At 44.2% G+C, this 18,824-nt stretch overlaps 1 protein-coding gene across 1 annotated transcript; it reads right to left on the bottom strand.

Moving 5' to 3' along the window:
- Window positions 1-539: 539 nt before the first annotated feature.
- Window positions 540-14,839, bottom strand: LOC139052211 (chromosome-associated kinesin KIF4-like). Its single transcript, XM_070529291.1, has 6 exons — window positions 14,691-14,839; window positions 14,088-14,146; window positions 12,561-12,642; window positions 11,182-11,226; window positions 4,962-5,237; window positions 540-926 (listed from the first exon to the last, which is right to left on the bottom strand). Exons 3-6 carry the CDS (start codon window positions 12,570-12,572, stop codon window positions 807-809), a joined length of 453 nt encoding a protein of 150 aa, XP_070385392.1. The 5' UTR covers window positions 12,573-12,642; window positions 14,088-14,146; window positions 14,691-14,839; the 3' UTR covers window positions 540-806.
- Between the last annotated feature and the right edge of the window lie 3,985 nt (window positions 14,840-18,824).

Here is an 18,824-nt window from a genome sequence, read left to right as displayed (position 1 = left end):
AACGTTAGCCGAGGCTTAACACTATCACAATGATTCGCGACGGCCGATACCTCCTAAGCTGAAAACAGAGGTGCACAACCGATGAAGACTGCCGAGACAAAGACGCTGAACATGTGAAGGTGGCGAAGGCCCCGATTCGTTGGTTCTTGATTGCAAGCGCAGCTGCGACGTACTTGATTCGCTGTGTTTTGGCGCTTGCCGTGCCATCTCCGCACAACATTAGCAGCTGTACAAGATTTGCAAAGCCTCCGAGATTCACAACGGGCAAGAAGTCTTGGAGGTTACGTAGAACGGAGAGGCGGCAGCCGCCACTGCCTTCTGGCTGACCCCGCGTCGGTTAGATTCTTTTCCGATTTTGCCTTCTCTCGCCGTTATCTCCGTTTCGGAGGCAATACAGCCTTGTGTGTAGGCAGTAGGCGCTTTTCTCTGGCCGTGTGCCAGGTGAGCGTAGTTCGAATTATCCGTGAGGGAACCTTCTCGCGTTCGAATTAACGGACTTTTTTATACATAGAGTTCTGTGGAGCTTGGCCGGACCAAATCGTACAGTTCGAATTATCCATAAATTTGAATTACTGAAGTTCGAATTAACGAGCTTTCACTGCATTATGAATTGAATATTGTGTGATGCTACATGTCCTGTACAGCCTTCAGTGAAATAGTGTCCCTTTGATAGAAAGATGTTAGGCAAGAAAAAGTAGTTTTGGCACTTCATATATTAGTGTGTTTCGCACTAGTACCACAATGCTGATTATCTTCACTTTAGAGCTCAAAGAACAAGGGAGAGCATATAAATTCCACATGAACCGCTAACGCAAACGTGCAGCAACTAATCTTTTAGTGTTTTGCTGGCTTGATAGCATGGCAGAGAGGTCATCACGTTCTTTCTTGAGAACAGCTACCTCACGCTCAAGTTCACGATTGTTTGCCTGTGTAAAACAAAGAAATGGACAAGAAATGTTATGCGATACACACAACTGACGAAGCACAGCTACACTTGCCAGCTTTTGCTTCAATGCACAACGGGGGCCACTAGTATTGCAGGGTACTTGCAACTCTCCACGCTATTTTATAAGCTTGAAAGCGCGAACACAATGGGGTAATGAATATATAACATGAGAGGGAGTGCCGATGGCTCTAAAAATAAAATGCAGTTAAACCTTGAGTCCGTAAAATCGGAACTTCACTTCATTATAATGAATTTTGATATTTGAAAATGGAAGGAGCCACAAAACTTTCCGTATTATTGGAAAATCTGAAAAATCAACTTTTACTGAGGGGAAAAAAACATTTTGTAGAATTTGAGAGTCGACGACAAAAGATACGGTTTCGTGTCATGTCTGCGATATCTTCATGTCGGCGGCATGAAGCAAGACCAGCCACGCTTTCCCGTCCACTCCGTCCCCTGTGGCTGATAGTATCGCCGGCAGTGCGGGGAGCGAATGCTTCGGCTGCTTCTCGCTTCAACGCGTCTCTAAACTGAAGATTACGCAACCTCCAGCATTAAATGCACAGGAAGACAACGCATGATGCCATGCCGTCTCAGCGAGCTTGCCTACTCTCTGCACGCGTCGCACATTACCTCTAAAACAGGGCATGGAGGCTGCACGCAGAGCCTGCAGCTATGCTAGTAAAGGAGACGTGCACCAACCTCGTACGACATTGTACCGCCGACGTGGAGATGTCATTGACATAGCTTGAAACCGTAGCGTATTTGCACGATTGTAAGTCGACCTATTCTTTTTTTTTAATTTCAAAAGCTGATGTCGGGGGTCAACTTACAATCGAAACCAAAACATGGCACCGAAAAAAAAAAGCGAGACCAACGAGATATCAAGGGAGCTACAACATAGTTACAATTTTATGTTTGCTCTACGGCCCTACATGTAGCTTTCCGCTATCCTATGCATTTGTTCGCTTTTTAGAAGGGTCTTTTAACATTTTTTATAGTTTTACAGCACACACAGCGCTCATGGGGGGTTGTTGATAGTTCGTGGAAGTGCCGCAGTTCCATTTATGGTGACACCCTAAGTCAGCGGCACTTGCGGGAAGTATCTAAAGTTCATGGAAGAGCAGACACCGCTCACATGTTTCTATTTCCATGCAGCTCTAGTTTCATGCGGTCTATTTGACTGCCGGCCACGTGCTACTTCTGTGCTTCCTCAGTCGTCATGAGTGCTCCGAGTCCAGTAAACATTCGGGGCTCGTCCACAGCAGCGTTCAAGAGGGCTGCCATCCTTTACACTGAAGAAACAAATAACTGCGCAGCGGGCCACAAGTTTGATGTTTCTTAATTGTTGGTGTGAGAGTGGCGACTGCAGTGAAGCAAAATTTTCACCTGTGACGGCAAGCTAAGAGGTTTCCGTGGGCCGAAGTCGGGATGTTTTCCGAAGCTGGAGGCCAAGCTTGTGGCGTACATCGCTGAAATGCGTGATCGGTCCCTGCCAGTGACGTACGACATGGTCATGATGTTCGATCAGGATCTTCGCCTTTTAAGGACTTGCTCTGCCATGAGTATGAGTGGCAGGCAGGAGAAGACCGCGAACTTACGGCAACCAGACATGTCAAAAGAGCCTCCCTGATGGCTGTGTGTGGTTGGGTCTTTCGGCATGGACTTATGTATGTATGCAAATGCACCTAAATATGGAAACGCGGAATTTCGCTGGACAACGGCGTGCACGTGGGACCGTAGCAGCAATGACCATGGCAGCACTAGTGAGGACGATGGCACAAGTGAAGACGAGTAGTCCAGTGACCATGCCAGCGACTAATAAATTTTCACTATGGAATGCACCCGCGGGTATGCCCTTTATTTCCCCTGTCACATGCGATATAGGGAGGTCGACTTACATTCGAGTCGACTTACAATCGTGTAAATATGTTATCTTTCATTTCAAATTAAACAAAAATGAATTTTTTTTTTCTCATCCAAACCTGTTTTTTCTGACTGCTCGATATTGCAGACAATTTTGTGATCCCTTCAGTGTAAGAAAAATCTATCGGCAACTGTACTTATTTGTAAAAACAGTTGAGAAGGACGAAATGTAGGCCATAGCAACAAAAATCTGTTCGAAATTAACTACAATAGACATTAGCGTAAATAAACTTCCATTATGAGAGCATAAACAGCGGACATATTTCCTATTGCCAGAATCAAAGGCTTTCTACAAAAAAACACAAACACTGCGGGCCCACTAGAATTAGGGGCACATTAAAGCTCGGTAGTTACCACTAAAAAAAAGAAGGAAAAGCAGTATGTTCAAATGTTTTTTCCTGCGTCTTCTTATAGCTTGACTTGCTGGATAATTTTACTAATTCCGCCGGTCCCATCAGGGTTTAATTAACAGAAGTCGACTGTGCTAGTATTTAAACACAAACTACCAATGAGCAATGCAACCATGTTCGTGGGTTTAGAATAGAGCTCTTTTGCACAGCGCAATAAATTATCTACTACTGTGACTTGCTTATACGCTGCGATGCTAGATGTACTATGTTCAATAAATCATTCCCTCATTCCTGCGTCCTTGGCAGATTGCCGACTGAGTAAGCTGACAAGGTTTTGTGTGCACAATCGCTTCTTTAAAGCAAACATCTGAGTATGGTGACAAGAAAGCTTGATTTGTTTTAGTATGCTTATTTTGCCATAACTCGATGATATAAGGGAGACAAACTTTAGAACAAACTGGCCTGTATAACAAGGGATATTCCTGGTTCTCTGATTTCATTATAAAACGGTCTGACTGAAGTACAAATCCAGTTGAACCTCAACATTTCGCAGGAGGGCCACCACTGGAAGCGCTGAAGCTGTCATCGTTTTTGCATGAAAATTTGGATCACATGTCATCACTTCAGTGCAGCGAGACTGAGTGAAACAGTAAAAGGGCCATCGTTTTATCCAACAATTTAGGAGGTTTATTTTAATTTCATTGTCCCGTACACGACCATATGTTGATTAATATCTTTGATTCCCATAGTATTAGCCGCAAGAAAAGTTGCTCGGTGCCTTCTAGATGCTCGACACACTCATCACAGCATGAATTTAAGAAAAAACGGGATTTGCATCTTTTGTTTGTTCCGATTGTTTAGAATGCAAGCGCAAGCCCTTTTCTGCGCAAAAGATGTTCAGAGCTTTTCTGGCCATACTGAGTGGGTAAAAGATACCTCCTTGAAAGTTGTTATTGGTAAGTTAAGAAAGTGGCGAAAATTGCTGCGCGGCACTTTTTCATGTATCACGGGCTTTCTTTCAGGCTGGCAAGAATTTTATACAGCCCATACTGAGCAACAGAAAGCTGAATCAGGAATTTTTCAGAATGGTTAACAATTTTCTCGCCGACACTTTAATGCTCCAATTATAATATTTGACAAGTTGATTAACAATAACTGATGATGTAATTAGATTAAATACAAAAAAACAGTCTCACTTTCTCCAAGCAAAGGCAAACAAGATCACCTTCTTTTCTGTCCAGCTATGTGGCACTTCAACGTTTAAAAATTTTGGCACAAATTATGTAGGACATATGGTACATTTAATAAGAAATGACATACAACAAAGTGTGTCCCTGTCAGATGTGACTTTTACAACATACAATCACTCATAGCAAAAGCCCTCGAGCTCCTGGGATCCAGTTATTCTTTTTGCTCATTCTGAAAATTTAACACCATGGGTATTTTACGATATTTTTAGATTACGCAGATCTCACGCACTGTGGGAATCATTGTAAGTGAAGTTTTCTGTGCTGTTTGCTTTAATTGACGATAATTAGCAGTGATGTTGATGACAAATGTTTAATTTTTTTAATGTTTTTTCCAACACGACAGTGGTAAGTTGGCAAGATATACACGCTCTGAACCACCCCACGACGCAGTATGCCGAACAGCAGCAGCAGCAGCAGTGGGAAAGTCGCAGGAAAAGGCAAAGAAAGATTTTGCTGTAATAAAGCACGCGCACAGGTGAACACACTAACCTCATACTGCAACTTCACGACCTCAAGGTGCTGGTCATTCATGGACATCTTGCTGGCGAGCTCCTCCTTGGCTTGTAGCACTCGGTTGAGATCTTCAAGCTCTTTGCTCAGTGCGGCACGTCGCATAGTCGCCTCCAGACGAGACTGATTGAGCAGAAACGTTTTCTGCATCTGTTCGGCAGAGCCCTTCACAGTGCTCTCGCCGAGGGATGTGTCTGAACTTTCCTCCTCGATGGTCGTCATCTCCCTGTCATCTTCTGCAGGTGGCTTGTCAACCTGAACAAGATAAAAAAGGGACTGGCTCGTTAAACGGCTCCCCAGTTCGCTCGCCACCGAAACACCACGAGCTAAACGGTAGAGGCAGTCACACATGTACAGTCACCCACAGGAGTTTACAGGGCACAGTAGGTGCGAAGAAGCCTAATTCCAGCAACAAATTTGAAATTTCAACCTGAAGCAGTTTGAGACTTGCACAATGATCCATTAAAAGTACAGGAATTGACATTTCAATTCACATTTGTTGTGGAACCACTGTCACGTAAAATCTGCATGGCCGTCACACTGTGTGTGAAGGACCACTCATTATACTCACTAAAATGGCTATAGTATACTTCATTTCAGATGCAGCAAGCAAAACTTAACGATTGCATTACTTTTCAGTGTGCCTGAATTTTCAACTAAAATTGTGGATGAGGTGCAATAATGGCTTTATCAATTATAGTTACTATTTTACTAATTATTATGTCTAAGACTTTGCTTATTAAAACTTATTCACTATGAAACAAGTGGAGTGACAATTTTACAACCTCTCTCTATAGTTTACACTGCGCATCATCCACATTCCTGATGAAATCATACTGCGCTACATATTGGAAGAAATATACAAAGATATTATACAACATTAGTTGCACAATATCCATGCAACAACTAAATATGCAAAATTAGTTGCACACTTCAGTTATAATGCATGGAAGTGATCCTTTATAAGACTTTACAGTTATTTACAGAATTAATGGCAACAGGTACCTGTGACTACATAACCAGCATAGGCATTGTGGCAATGCCTGCAATGTAGGAAAAGGAGCTAGAGTCAATTACTGAATTTTCGGACATGCCCGATAATTTGAGCGCCTTCATGGCATTACTATGCACACTATAGAACCAATGCATAAGAACGCTTAAAATTTCAGAACTTGAAAACTTTCGTTATCAGATTTTTCAGACCTTTTGCTGTGACCGCAGGTCCAAAACAGCATTAACAAAAGCCATCACTGCTGCCATTTTTATTGTCTTGCAGCCTAGAACCAGTGCTCTTGTCCGCCGATTCGCTGGCAGCTGCAGTCACTGCTGCGGCGCAATATTGAGGCCTATCTGCTTTTAACATTAGCTACCAAGCTCCTTGTTCAGTTCCGTATTTTTCATAGAAAGTATTCGGCGCTGTCAAAAATGGTGCTGACTGTCATTCTCGCTGATAAGCTTCGAAGAGCTGAAAGCACGACAAGATTAAATGTTGCACAATGCCAGTGTCAAAAAGTCAGCTTCGCCGCAATATATAGGTGTTTCGCGATGAAGCTTACGCACTGTATTGCAGTGAAGCATACCAAGACTGGAAAGGGGCCACCGTTACGGGACACAACATGCAGTCCTTAATTAAAGACGCATTCACCCCCCACCTTCTGTCACATTACGAGCACTAATACACCTAATATGTGTACTGACAGGCCTTCAGAGCAATTTCACATGTGCCTCTAGTGATTTGAGCTCTTGGGAACAGTAAAAGGCATGCATTCATTTTTTTCGGATTGCAGGATTTTTCTGACGCATTCCGACCCCTAGGGGGTCCAAAATATCAGACAGACTGTATGTGTGAAAGGGGGAACAACAACAGCCCACACACGAGTGGATGCGGTACAAGCTGCTTACTTTAAGCAGAGATTCAATTCATCACTGAGGTTTAACTAATGACTATCCGCAGCAGAATTGCAGTTCTAGACTTTCGTTGACCTCTCAAGTGCGAGCATCAAATTTGACTGCAACATAAAAGACAAGGTATTTCAGTTCCAACTCTGCCTTGCTACTGCAGTCGCACAAGTATACAACTGCCAGTAAAGTGGGCAGTTGTATACTTGTGCTTGGATTATACTTGGATTGCGTGATTTTTCTGACGCATTCCGACCCCTAGGGGGTCCAAAATATCAGACAGACTGTATGTGCGAAAGGGGGAACAACAACAGCCCACACACGAGTGGATGCGGTACAAGCTGCTTACTTTAAGCAGAGATTCAATTCATCACTGAGGTTTAACTAATGACTATCCGCAGCAGAATTGCAGTTCTAGACTTTCGTTGACCTCTCAAGTGCGAGCATCAAATTTGACTGCAACATAAAAGACAAGGTATTTCAGTTCCTACTCTGCCTTGCTACTGCAGTCGCACAAGTATACAACTGCCAGTAAAGTGGGCCGTCAATCACACACACTTCAGACAGACTAGTTCTGGTGATATCGATGACCTGACCGCAGGAACTCTTGCATACATTTCTGGGCTGTCTAAAAAGACATTGCGTGTGCACTCAGTGTCAGAGCCTACATTTCGTACACTGCCATTGAGCGGAGTACCTTCCGCATTGTTTGGTTGACATTCTCTGTCCTACAAGAAGGACAAGACGATGCCATGAGATTAGATTAGATTCTGCAGTTTTATGCACCAAAACCACCGTCTGATAATGAGGCACGCCATAGAGGGGGTGGGGGGGAGTGCTCTGGATAAATTTTGACAACCTGTGGTTCTTTAACATGCTCCCAATGCAAGAGACACTGATGTTTTTGCATTTCACTTCCATAAACAAAAATAATACAGTAAAACCTCGATATAACAGCATAACATCAGCAATTTGCTTCTTCTAGAATGAAATTTCATTTTAGTGAAATTCTACCTTTTATGCAATAAGCACAATCGCCGATCGTTTTTTCTTGCACAGAAGGGGCCGAAAATTTTTACCAATTGTCGGGCAATTGGAAAAATTAGGAAATTTTAATGAGAAAAAAATTTTGTTAAGTTTGAGTCTTTGATGAAAGATATGGTTTCGTGCCCTGTCGACGATATTTTCACATCCGTGATATGAAGTGAAGCCAGCCATGCTTTCACGACCACTCCGCCCCCGCGGCTAATAGCGTCACTTGTCGTGGGACAATGCTACTGTGAAAACTCCTCGCAGAGGGGCGAAAATGCTTCGTCTGCCTCATGCTTCAACGTATCTCCGAAACTTGAGATTATGCAACCTCCAATACTAAATGCGCAAGAATACAGGGCACATGATGTCACACCAACTCGGCACACCCCCTCTTTGCACACGGCAGATTACCTCTAAAACAGTGCTCATGGGCTGACAGCCAAGCGTAGTCATGGCCGCACTACAAAACGAAATGCACCCCAACCTCACACGCCCTGCCCTTGGCAGATTTTCGAACAAAAACAGCACCTCACCATGAATTATTACCGTAGTTACCCAATCCTACCACATCCCTTATACTTCCGAGAAATTTGGTTTGAAAATCGCCTGCACATCACAACTAAACACAAAACAAAACCACGTTTATGGCATTACAAACAGCCTACCATCAAAGCCAGCATTGCTGCCATCCCAAGATCCGTCTCACCCCACTACAAAGGGTACGACCACCATGGCGGGAGAACAAGTTTGTGTGTTGGACAGTGACGGCTGTCTGTGATTTTGAGGCCTCAATCACAAAGACTGAATCAAAAAATAAGTTATTTTACATGCTAAGCTCGTTGCAGCAGTTTCACCACGTGGTTACAGTGTTTCTGAGACTAAGCGTCGCAGGACAAATTGGCCGCATGGCAAATTGTCTAGGTGTTGGCTGTTATCCTGCTTGTGATCGTAGCAGAGTGTTTAGAGGAACGTGGGATGTCAAACACTATGCACCAGAAGTGCGATATGTGTTCCATAGACAAGAATAAAACGTCATCTGAAACTGACGATGATGGACATTAATTGTAAATAAATTTCCATTCGGCTAAGGTAAGCTTCGACGGTTTCATTTTTTCCCAATTCCAGTACAGCAAAAGCTTGTTAATTCACAACTCGTTAATTTGAAATTTCGGATCATTCTAAGGAGCCGCTGCGGTTCGTCCAGCAATGTATGGAAAGCAATATGTAACACATCCAGCTAAATCACACTGAAATCCGCACGACCGCCAATAATTCGAACTCCGCGCCATGGTGTATGGGGAGAGTGCTAGTGCGCAGGAGCACGTTGGCGACACAGGCGTCGCCGCGCGGGCCGAACAGCTTTGCTTTTTCCATCTGCAGCCCTTTGTTTAGGCCTGACCGGAGAGAGATGCATTTGCCAAGCTGGCCAGGCATGGCCATGCCACGCTGGCCAGGCATGGTCAACACCTCTGTTGCAGGTCGCTTCTCTCTTGTGAGGTTCCGTATAAAGCTCAAGGGCGATAAAATCATCGCCATATGCCGCATGCTGTATGTGCGAGCGAAAGCGTGCTAGGGTGAGCCGGCGAACGTGGCTCAGTCACGTGTGCGCGAGCAAGGAAGGCGGTGTGGAAGCGCGCCTCCTCCTGTTGCGCACGAGGCATAGGCATGAGGCGAAGGGAGGGAGGGAAGGAGGGAAGGGGAGGACGTTTTCCGCCGGCTCCTGCTTCACGACCATGCGGGAGCCGTATCTTGAAAGTGATGTGCGTCGTGGCCAAAGTGCGCGCCCGCGTGGGCCTCATCTTCAACGTGATCTGCGATGTTTGCAGAGTGCACGTAAGCCGGCAGCTTCGTCTGCGATGTGCTTTCTGCGTCTCGTTCGCGTTGAAGTGAGAGCTGTACGAAGGTCAATTCGCTCGCTGCTGCTGCCGCGGTTCCTCGCTCTAGCATTTTTCAGCGAGTTTCAGCAGTCATCGAGTGAGATGTGTTCGTGTTTACTAGTGCACGCGTGGCACCATACTAGTTCATTTGGTTAGGAAGCAAATGTGTACAAGTTTACACGGCCGGTAAAACTACTATACTTACTTCGTATAGCTATCTACTAATTTGCTATCGCAATCGATGCCTTGCTTTTCAGGCAAAACTGCTGTTATATTTTTCACCGTGCCAATTGGCGCGATGAACGCGCAGATGGAGCAAGAGCCATCTCGACGTCAGGCACGTCGGACCGCATCAGCCGCGTCTGGTTATGTCGGTTGCGCCAGTTCTTCAAAGTACAGACGTTCACGCCAACGTGATGTAGCGCATGTAACGTGATGTAAGTAAAGAAACTGCAAACATTAAGAGTTTCTGGTAAATTGAACTTCCCCTGTACTCAATGTGTCTTCATTCCACATCTATGTACTGAGTGTTCCTCAAGCGACCACTTTATTGAAGTACGGTAGCTAGCTGGGCGAGTCGGTACAACTGTATGTTTACTTACAGCGCGAACGAGTTTATTTCTTACAAACACCGCTTAAATGAGGGTGTTTGTAAACACCCCTATTTATGTGGCGTTTATAAGAAATAAACTTTCACTCGTGAGTAAGCTCACGGTACGTCTTTCTTCTTTGTCCTTACTGGTTCGTTTGCGCTGTAAGTAAAAAATGCATTCCAATAAAGCCAGTGCCACATTTGACAGGATGTTCGATGTAACCCATTTCATCGGCAATGGTGACAGAATCGTTTTTGCTTTCTCATAATGAATGCGGCCAGTAGATAAAATGTGCATGTGCTCGCAGAAAGCGATTCAAGCTTTTTTTTTTAGTACAGAAATGAAGCATGACTGACTGTCCTGTATATATCTAGATTTAATTATACTATGTAATTTTGAGGACTCATTAGAAAATGCAGAAAGCTTCATTCCACCACTTTCAATTTCTTTCAATGAAGCCTGCGTTACCTTTTGATGAAATGGTGCCAATGACATTTATCAACTGTGCACATATATAATGCACAACTGAGGGACACAAATATAGTCAGTCTGTTACGGGTTAGTCGGTCCATATTTTTGAAACAGAAGTTAGCGAATACGATGTGTACACAGAGAGAAGGCAGATGGGCCGCACCTTGGGCTCCAAACTACAATTAGTCGGTCGAAGTACAGCACTTGTCCCATTTACTTTGCTCGGTGTATTTTTCATTTGCTTTAACCACTGCTTCTCATCAAATGTGCTGAAAGCGGGGCAATAGAACACAGAAATAGCGAAAGTCAAGCCAAGTTTGATCTCACCTTGAAAAGTGACTCATTCAGCTTGCGCCTTTTCTGTTCACCAGCCTAGAAAAAAAAAGAAGAAGAAAAACCAGACAGAAGTGCTTCCTTTACGCAAAGGTAACATAATTACTATTTATCTTCGCTGCAAGATAAATACTAGATAAATGGAGATGGCCTATTCTAGCAGTCTCCATTTAGTACAGTGTTTATTATTCACTTGCACTACAAGTCTTTTCCAGGCTTTTAAGGGGACACTAAAGGCAAATATTAAGTCAAGCTAAAGTGATAGATTAGTGCTCTAGAATCTCTAAGGTGCAAATATTATCGTGAACAGAGCCTTAATAATCGAGAAATTTAGGTAAATGCAGGACACGATTAGAGACTTCCCTTGGACATTCAAGTACTTGCCCGATGACGAAAGCACTCCTCAGTTAAATTCTAGCCCCAGTACTAAACCATTCGTTGCAGAAAACAACCTTGTATTGTACTATAAGATGAAATAAAATGCTACTTGTCTAATCCTATTTATTTTTAGAAAAGAGGACTAATTGAATTTACCCCGGACAACGACGCGGGCGGTCGAAACGTTTCGTTGACGCTCGACTCTGCGCCGTCCACGCTTTCGCATTTCAGTAGTTCCGTTATTGCGTAGTCCTGCGCTGGTTTTGCTGGCTTGCAAAACTAGCACGAACTGGGAGTAGCAGAGAATTCAACTTCCATGTGATGTCGCGAGATGTCGGAACGGTGTACGCCACTTGACCAAAAAGCAGCTACAGCGGTGAATCCACCGTTCTGATTTGGCTCGGTACCGCTGTCTGTCAGGCGCCGTTTTACTCACCGACAGCAGCAAAGGGCAGTGGTGGTGTATGCAACGTCACCACTCCCCCGGTCAGATGGCGGGAGATTTGAATTTTGAAAAAGGTATTCGGATTCTGCAGATGCAATCTTCCTGTATTGTATGTATTTTCTTGGCACAAAACAAGCGTTGTGAGGTTTCTGGAGTGGTATTTAAACAGTCCACGCCGACTTAGTATTTGTCTTTAGTGTCCCTTTAAAGGCAGCAGGTAGGGACACACAAAGCAATAATCATAACATGAATTGTAAAAAAAGAGGCAAGCGAAACAAATTACCAAGCCCATGCTATGCCCGAATCTTTTCTAGTCTCAACACCCCATTTTATCCACTGCCACCGTCTACCATGTCTGTCCCTTGCATTCATTGTTTGAACTCCGGTATTGAAAACTCTATTCATATCAAAGATGCGAATGCAGATGCCAAATACATTGTTGAGAATTTGGCCAGAATGTGAAAATTGGCGCTCAAGGACAAGGAGTGCACACAAACTCATTAGTCACTGTGTCAGTGCGACGGAAACAAGGAACAAACGCAGGACTCACCGAGAACTCCATTATGGAGTTTTGAAGTTCCTTCAGGAGGCTGGTTGCGTGATCACCATCAGCTTCACCAAGGTGACTGCCGCTGTCATGAAAAATAGAAATTGCACAACACAATCATCTCTGTGATGCAGACGGCAATGATAAAGTTTTATGAAAAGCCAAGCAAATTGAGATATTATTGCTACGCTAATCAAGATAAAACAACCGTTTCACGATTGTTGCCAAGCGCCAACAATGGGTAATTTGAAAACAAAAAATCATGGATACATGGCAGTGGCAGAAATGATAACGTGCGCGAGGATTGCCATAGGAGTACTACACATTCTCTAACTTGCTCGCATGGGTTAGAGTCCCACGCTTGCCACCACTGCAGTAACTGAACATAACCGGCGGGTCGTGGCAAAACAAGAATGTTTATTCCTCTGTGTCAGTAGCTTAGGTAATGGACTGAAACAGTCGCATGACTGGCATTGATAAGCAGCAATGTGGCACATGTCAGCGGTACTGCACGTGTCTTGATCATTCACAAGAAATTCAACAGACCTGTGGCGTTTTGTTGCTATGTACAATCGAGTGCAAAAGTTCAAGGACCACACAGTTGAGCTTAAATTGCTTTTTTTTCTCCTCAGCGGAGGCATAAAGGCTGAAATCGAGTGTACTGCCCACGTGCGCCTGCTTGACCAGCACGATGCTTTTATAGAATCTTACGTTGATGGGCTGTGCTAGAATTTTTTTTTTTTGCATATCCCCTGGTCTCTAGACTTTTGTACTCGACTGTACACATCACGCCTTCACCTCCACCGTCATCAATGTGCACGCCTGCCTTGTAGTGACAACAAATGCCTGCCAACTAGCTCAACTTTCAGTCGTTATAAATATTCTTTCAGTACAGTGTCGATCAGACTTGTCTAGAGTGGCCCGAAGGCTGATCCGCACTGCGCCTGCGACGCCTAGCGACAAGCACCGGGTTCGAGATGTGTTGGCCGATAGCGCCACGCGCGTGGACGCTGCGGCATTCGCGGGCGGCCAAGATACAGGCCTGCGTGATTTGCGGGTCGCGAGCACCGGCTTTTTATCACTAGACGAGCACTGCCAGCTGAGCTGCGAGCGTGACACGGCTAGAATGCTGCGGCCTGTATCTTGGCTACCCGCGAATGCCGCAGCGTCCACGCGCGTGGCGCTATCGGCCAACCCATCTCGAACCCAGGGCTTGTCGCTAGGCGTCGCAGGCGCAGTGCGGAGCAGCCTTCGGGCCACTCTAGACAAGTGTGATCGACTCTGTACTATATCTTTTATGGCACTGCAAAACTTAACTAGATAGAAGATAGAAGCAGAGGAACGACAGTACCATATAATAAATACAGACAGAGCATGTTTCACAGATCGCTATATCATAACAGCAAACATCCTGCTGAAGTGGAATTTATGTTGCCTTACAAACACTAATGGAGAAACCACATAAACAGGAGTCAGCGTTACAGCTCTTCCTTTTTAACCAAGAAAGTAGCTAAAGTAAACTATACTTACTCTATTTTTTCGGACAGTTGAGTAACAAGCTCCTTCAGCTTCTGGACCTCAAGCTCAGTCTGAAAGACGAAACAATATATAAGCATGAATTGATTTAAAAAGTTCAAGGACGATAACAAATCTAGGCTTGCAAGACTCTTGGGAGGAGGGGGGGGTGGTTTAATTAAAGGAAGCACTAATAGGCAAATGTTGAGAGGTTTACCTACTTGCAATTCTTTTTTCACATCTCGTTTAAAAAATTTGGTCAAGTTCGGCATGTGTATGGCTACGACGACTATAAGTACGTTAACCATGTCTTTTTATTCAAGAACAAACATAAGCATGTCAGCTTAGTTATCTATGTACTCATGGATAACTATAACTGCTTTCTTTCTACTACAGTTATACAATGTGTGTTCACAACTCAATCATTGTGGTGTTACAAGTTTACTTTACATCACTGCCTCTCCTCACAGCAACACTTCGTTTCTTTGTACTGTAAAGTTGAGTAGGCTCACAGCTATTTGCTACAGACATGCTGTTTCATGTCATTGCTCTTGTTCAAAAGGCAACATGACTTAGTTAAACATACTTCTCAACATAGAATTTTAACACTGCGCTCACAATGATGAGACGTTCAGAGTTCTCGCCAAGCTGGTCAAGTGCACGGTGAAGCTCCCCGCTCAAACGCTGATTTTCATTATCGAGTTCTGCGTTGCGTGACAGCACCAATGCCAGGTCTTTCTTCGATTCACCACCATCTCCCCCAGACTCGTCGCCTCCGGGCTAGTCTCCTCCTTCACCTTGCAGAGTCCGGCATCTCATCAGCTCAATCCTTGCTTCCTGGAGCTGCAGGTCAGCATAAGCAAGAAAATACCTTACAAGGGAGACAATAAAACGGAAGGTTTTGACGACGTATCCGTTCACGTTCTAGGCTAGAGATTTCAGTGTTGCAACAGTAGTTGAGGATGGTTGGTGTGGGAGTTTGGGGGAGGGCAGTGTCATTTAGAATAGCTAAGGCAAAGGAAAGCTGCCTCCAAATTATGATCGACAAATGCTGTTAGGCTTATCTTGCGAAGGTTGAGATAATATGAAACTTCCACACCTGTAGCATCCCTAGAATGTCCCTACACGAGCGATAACACAGCTCTTGGCCCGTCCATAAATGGAAAACTCCAAAAAATGCATAAGAAGACTGGCCGACCCGTGTGCCAGACTTATTAACTTATTTATGCTGAAATGTGATGAACAGACATCTCTTGCTTTTTCACATTTATACAATTTTCCCTAATTATGTCAGCAACCTCAAGATGTGTAGTCTTGTTTTTCATACGTCTGCTTTTGTCCATTTATTGTTTATTGTTAAGAACGTTAACTCCTCTAAGTTTTGGAAGAGCTCTGCTGCTCCAAGCCCTCATATCTCCAAGGTGGTTAGGACGAGTGCTGCTCGTCCTTGCAGTAATTGTTCTCTCCGTGAGTGTTTTGCAGGAGAGACACTTGTCCGCAGCTTGATTTGTGTTGAGGTTGGCATTTCGCAGCACGTGCCTGGTTATTTCTTCTACATCTGGAGCATGTTTATCATGCAGCAACCGGTATTTCCAAATGGCGTCCGACGGAGGCAACGCGTGTGTCGCCAGCCCGTCTTCCTGAAAAAGGGGGCATTTCTTCATCGTCTTCCTATGATGATGGTTCAGACACCAAGGTCTACATCGCTGTAGGAAGCGAAGACAAAAGCGATGATGACTGAGGTTAGCAGCTCCTTGGACGAAGAAGACAAAGGCAAGCTCGCAGGACGACATCACAAGTTCGTGTCTGGACTAGAATTGATGCGAACAGGGTTTCACTGAAGCCTCCACTGTATCTTTCTTTTCTGTACTCTGCAAGAGGTTTACCGTAAGCTCGCCAGCTGAATTATACCGAGTGTTTTCTAGAAGAGCTGATTTTCATGATAGTCGATGAAATCAATCAAAATACTCATATGCTCAAGACTACATAATCCCTAGTTTTGAGCTGCCAAAGCTCCCTTAGCCAAACAACATTCTGTTAGCATGAGCAGCTAATGTGATAAAGACAAAAAAATTCCCTTCCATAATTTTTGTTGATTACTAGAAGGTGGTTGGTGCACTTGTACTATGGCATACAATAAATTTCAGTAACCAACTTTTATTCATTCTATGGGTCAATTATGTTTTGCTGCCTCAAAAACCTACTCTTTATGACAAGGTTTTTGCAAGCAGCAATTAAAAAATAAGAATTCCAGGTAAGAAATGTTTGGATAAAACAAAACAGTTAAGGGTTAAACATTGCACACATAGAAGGGTGACTTGCCTGCTGACGAAGCAGAGCAACTTCAGCCTGCACTGGATCGATGTTCACAATAGGCTTATTCTTTATCTTCCTTCCCGGTCTGCATACCGCAGGGTATTCAAGGTTTCCTCCAAGTTACTATTTGCTGGGCTAACACAGGCAATCATCACAGTGTGGCTGTTGCCTCCCAAGGAATCTATGTGAAAGACAAATGGATTGGAAGAAACATAACTCCAAGAAATCATGTGTTGTCATGGTGTAGTTATGGCACACAAGCAGCAATGCTATCCCAAACAATGAATTAGATAAGTAGGATTGTTTTAGAAGGTAGGTAAACTTAGGCCCACGAAGCAAGGAGAGAATTGCATGTTAATCACAGCAGTGAGCGCGATCAGCCGTTGTCAAACATAAACTGTGAAGTCCAGCCGCTATGTACACATCTGTCATTGTACTTCTACTTTCAAAAGCCGATAGTGGCGCTCAGGTTAGTCGAAGTATGTACTACGGCACCTGCGACTAGTGTACGACCTGATTAGGATAAGCCCATCCAGCAATTTAAATGACAACGTTCACATTCTGGTAGAGCAAGAACATTTTTTCCCAAGAGCAATAGAATGACGTTGATGCTTTAGTGAAAGTGACTGTCAGCCAAAAGTATAACAGTGCAAGCAGAGTAGTAATATTTAAACACTTAAATGGGAATGCAGCGCAGTGCTGTTGGCACCAAAGTGCTGCACACATACTCGCGTCACAATACACACTCTCAGAAACAATAAATTAGTCTCTTTAGCATAGTTGCACTGTGCAAAACATGGCAGCAAGGTTCATTAGAAAATGAGCACGCACTGGTGATTGCATACAAAACTTAACAAAGTTGTACGCTTGCAGTGAATGCAGAAAATCAATCGCTGTTTCAATAATAGGATTCAACAAAGAAGGCAGTGTGGGAAACCCATACTGTGGTTTGCAGGTAAACTGCAGGGAATATTTTTAACACTGTTAAGGGCCCCGTATCACAGATATTCCGGCGTTGGTGTCCGGCGTCCTGCATCGGCGTCCAGCAAAAAAGATTTTCTAGCCAGCCATGCCCAGGCTCTCCATGTGGCGCAAGGAAGCTACTTAACTAATTAAATTTCTCAAGATAAAATACGTAGAAAAATTGTAAAGTACGACTTACACACAACGTATATACTGACATGACAGCATCGGATTGTAATTTGACTATACAATAAAACAATTCTGTTAACTGAAAACTCAAAGAAACCACTTATCCAGCATTTCACCATTCATAGACCAGCCACGGTGTCCGGCATTTGCGCACGCTGGCGCACGAGCGTCTCGGGGGCCACGGAGTGGTGTGCCCGATTCCTTGCGATACCTCTAGATGGCACTCACCTCCACCGCATCGTGGCCCACACAAGAAGCCGGGTTTCTGCCAGAAAGCCCACTTTCGTGCATAGCATTCGCAGCCAGCATTTCCCGATAAACATTACAGTTGCAAACGCTCCAGTTGCCCGGATGCGTGAGAAGCAGTCAGGAATCTTTGAATGCTATCGCATTCCACTCTTAAAGGTGAAGCTTAAGCATCCTACATCTTTTTAAAGGAACACAAAAGGCAAATACTAAGTTGATGTGGATTGTTAAAATACCCTTCTAGAAACCTTGCAGCACTTGTGCCACGAAAAGACTTACTATATTTACACTATTCTAACGCACCCTCGATTATAACAAGCACCCCTTTGCCATGAAAAAAAGGAAAAGTTCTTTACAGTACCGCGCACCTCATTCTTTCATACAGAAATACAACTTTCTCTCATTTGGAAAAACAAAGACTTACTCCCAATACACTAAAGTTGCGATAAATAAAAAAAGTTGCAGTTTCGCCCGAAAGGCGAAGCATAGATTGCGATAGCAAATTAGTAGACAGCTATACGAAAAGCAAGGATGGTTGTCTTATAAGCCATATAAACTTTTAAACATTCACTTACTATGGTGGTAACGCATGCGTAAGCAAACATGAACATCTCTCGCACAATGAAAGCGGAAACTCTTTATCAGCGGTAGCAGCGAGCATCATGGAGCAAATCGACCTTTGTGCGACCTCTCGCTTCAACGCAAACTAAGTGACGAGAGCACAATGCGGTGTGCCTAGATGCGCAGACACTGCCTCCATCGCATATTGCTTTCACGATAGGCGCCATGCGGCCGCGCCGTATGTAGCAGCCTCCGTAGTAGAATGCATCTCCCGCACGCAAGTTTCGGTAACTCCGAACACCCATGATGCGGCCCGATTTCCATCCGTCTCCGCACACGTGATCACTTTCCTTTTAATTATGGCATTGTGATGAAGTCGGCATGTCTTTGCAGTCAGCACTTCCATGCTGATAACCCAAATGCAGAAAACAGGAAGACAAGACGGTGCAACACATACTATAGCACATTGAGGAAGCT

This window comes from Dermacentor albipictus, unplaced genomic scaffold (genome assembly GCF_038994185.2).
Source record: "Dermacentor albipictus isolate Rhodes 1998 colony unplaced genomic scaffold, USDA_Dalb.pri_finalv2 scaffold_20, whole genome shotgun sequence".
Taxonomy (NCBI): domain Eukaryota; kingdom Metazoa; phylum Arthropoda; class Arachnida; order Ixodida; family Ixodidae; genus Dermacentor; species Dermacentor albipictus.
The sequence above is the reverse complement of the archived record's forward strand: the minus strand, read 5'-3'. Positions and strand labels throughout refer to the sequence as shown.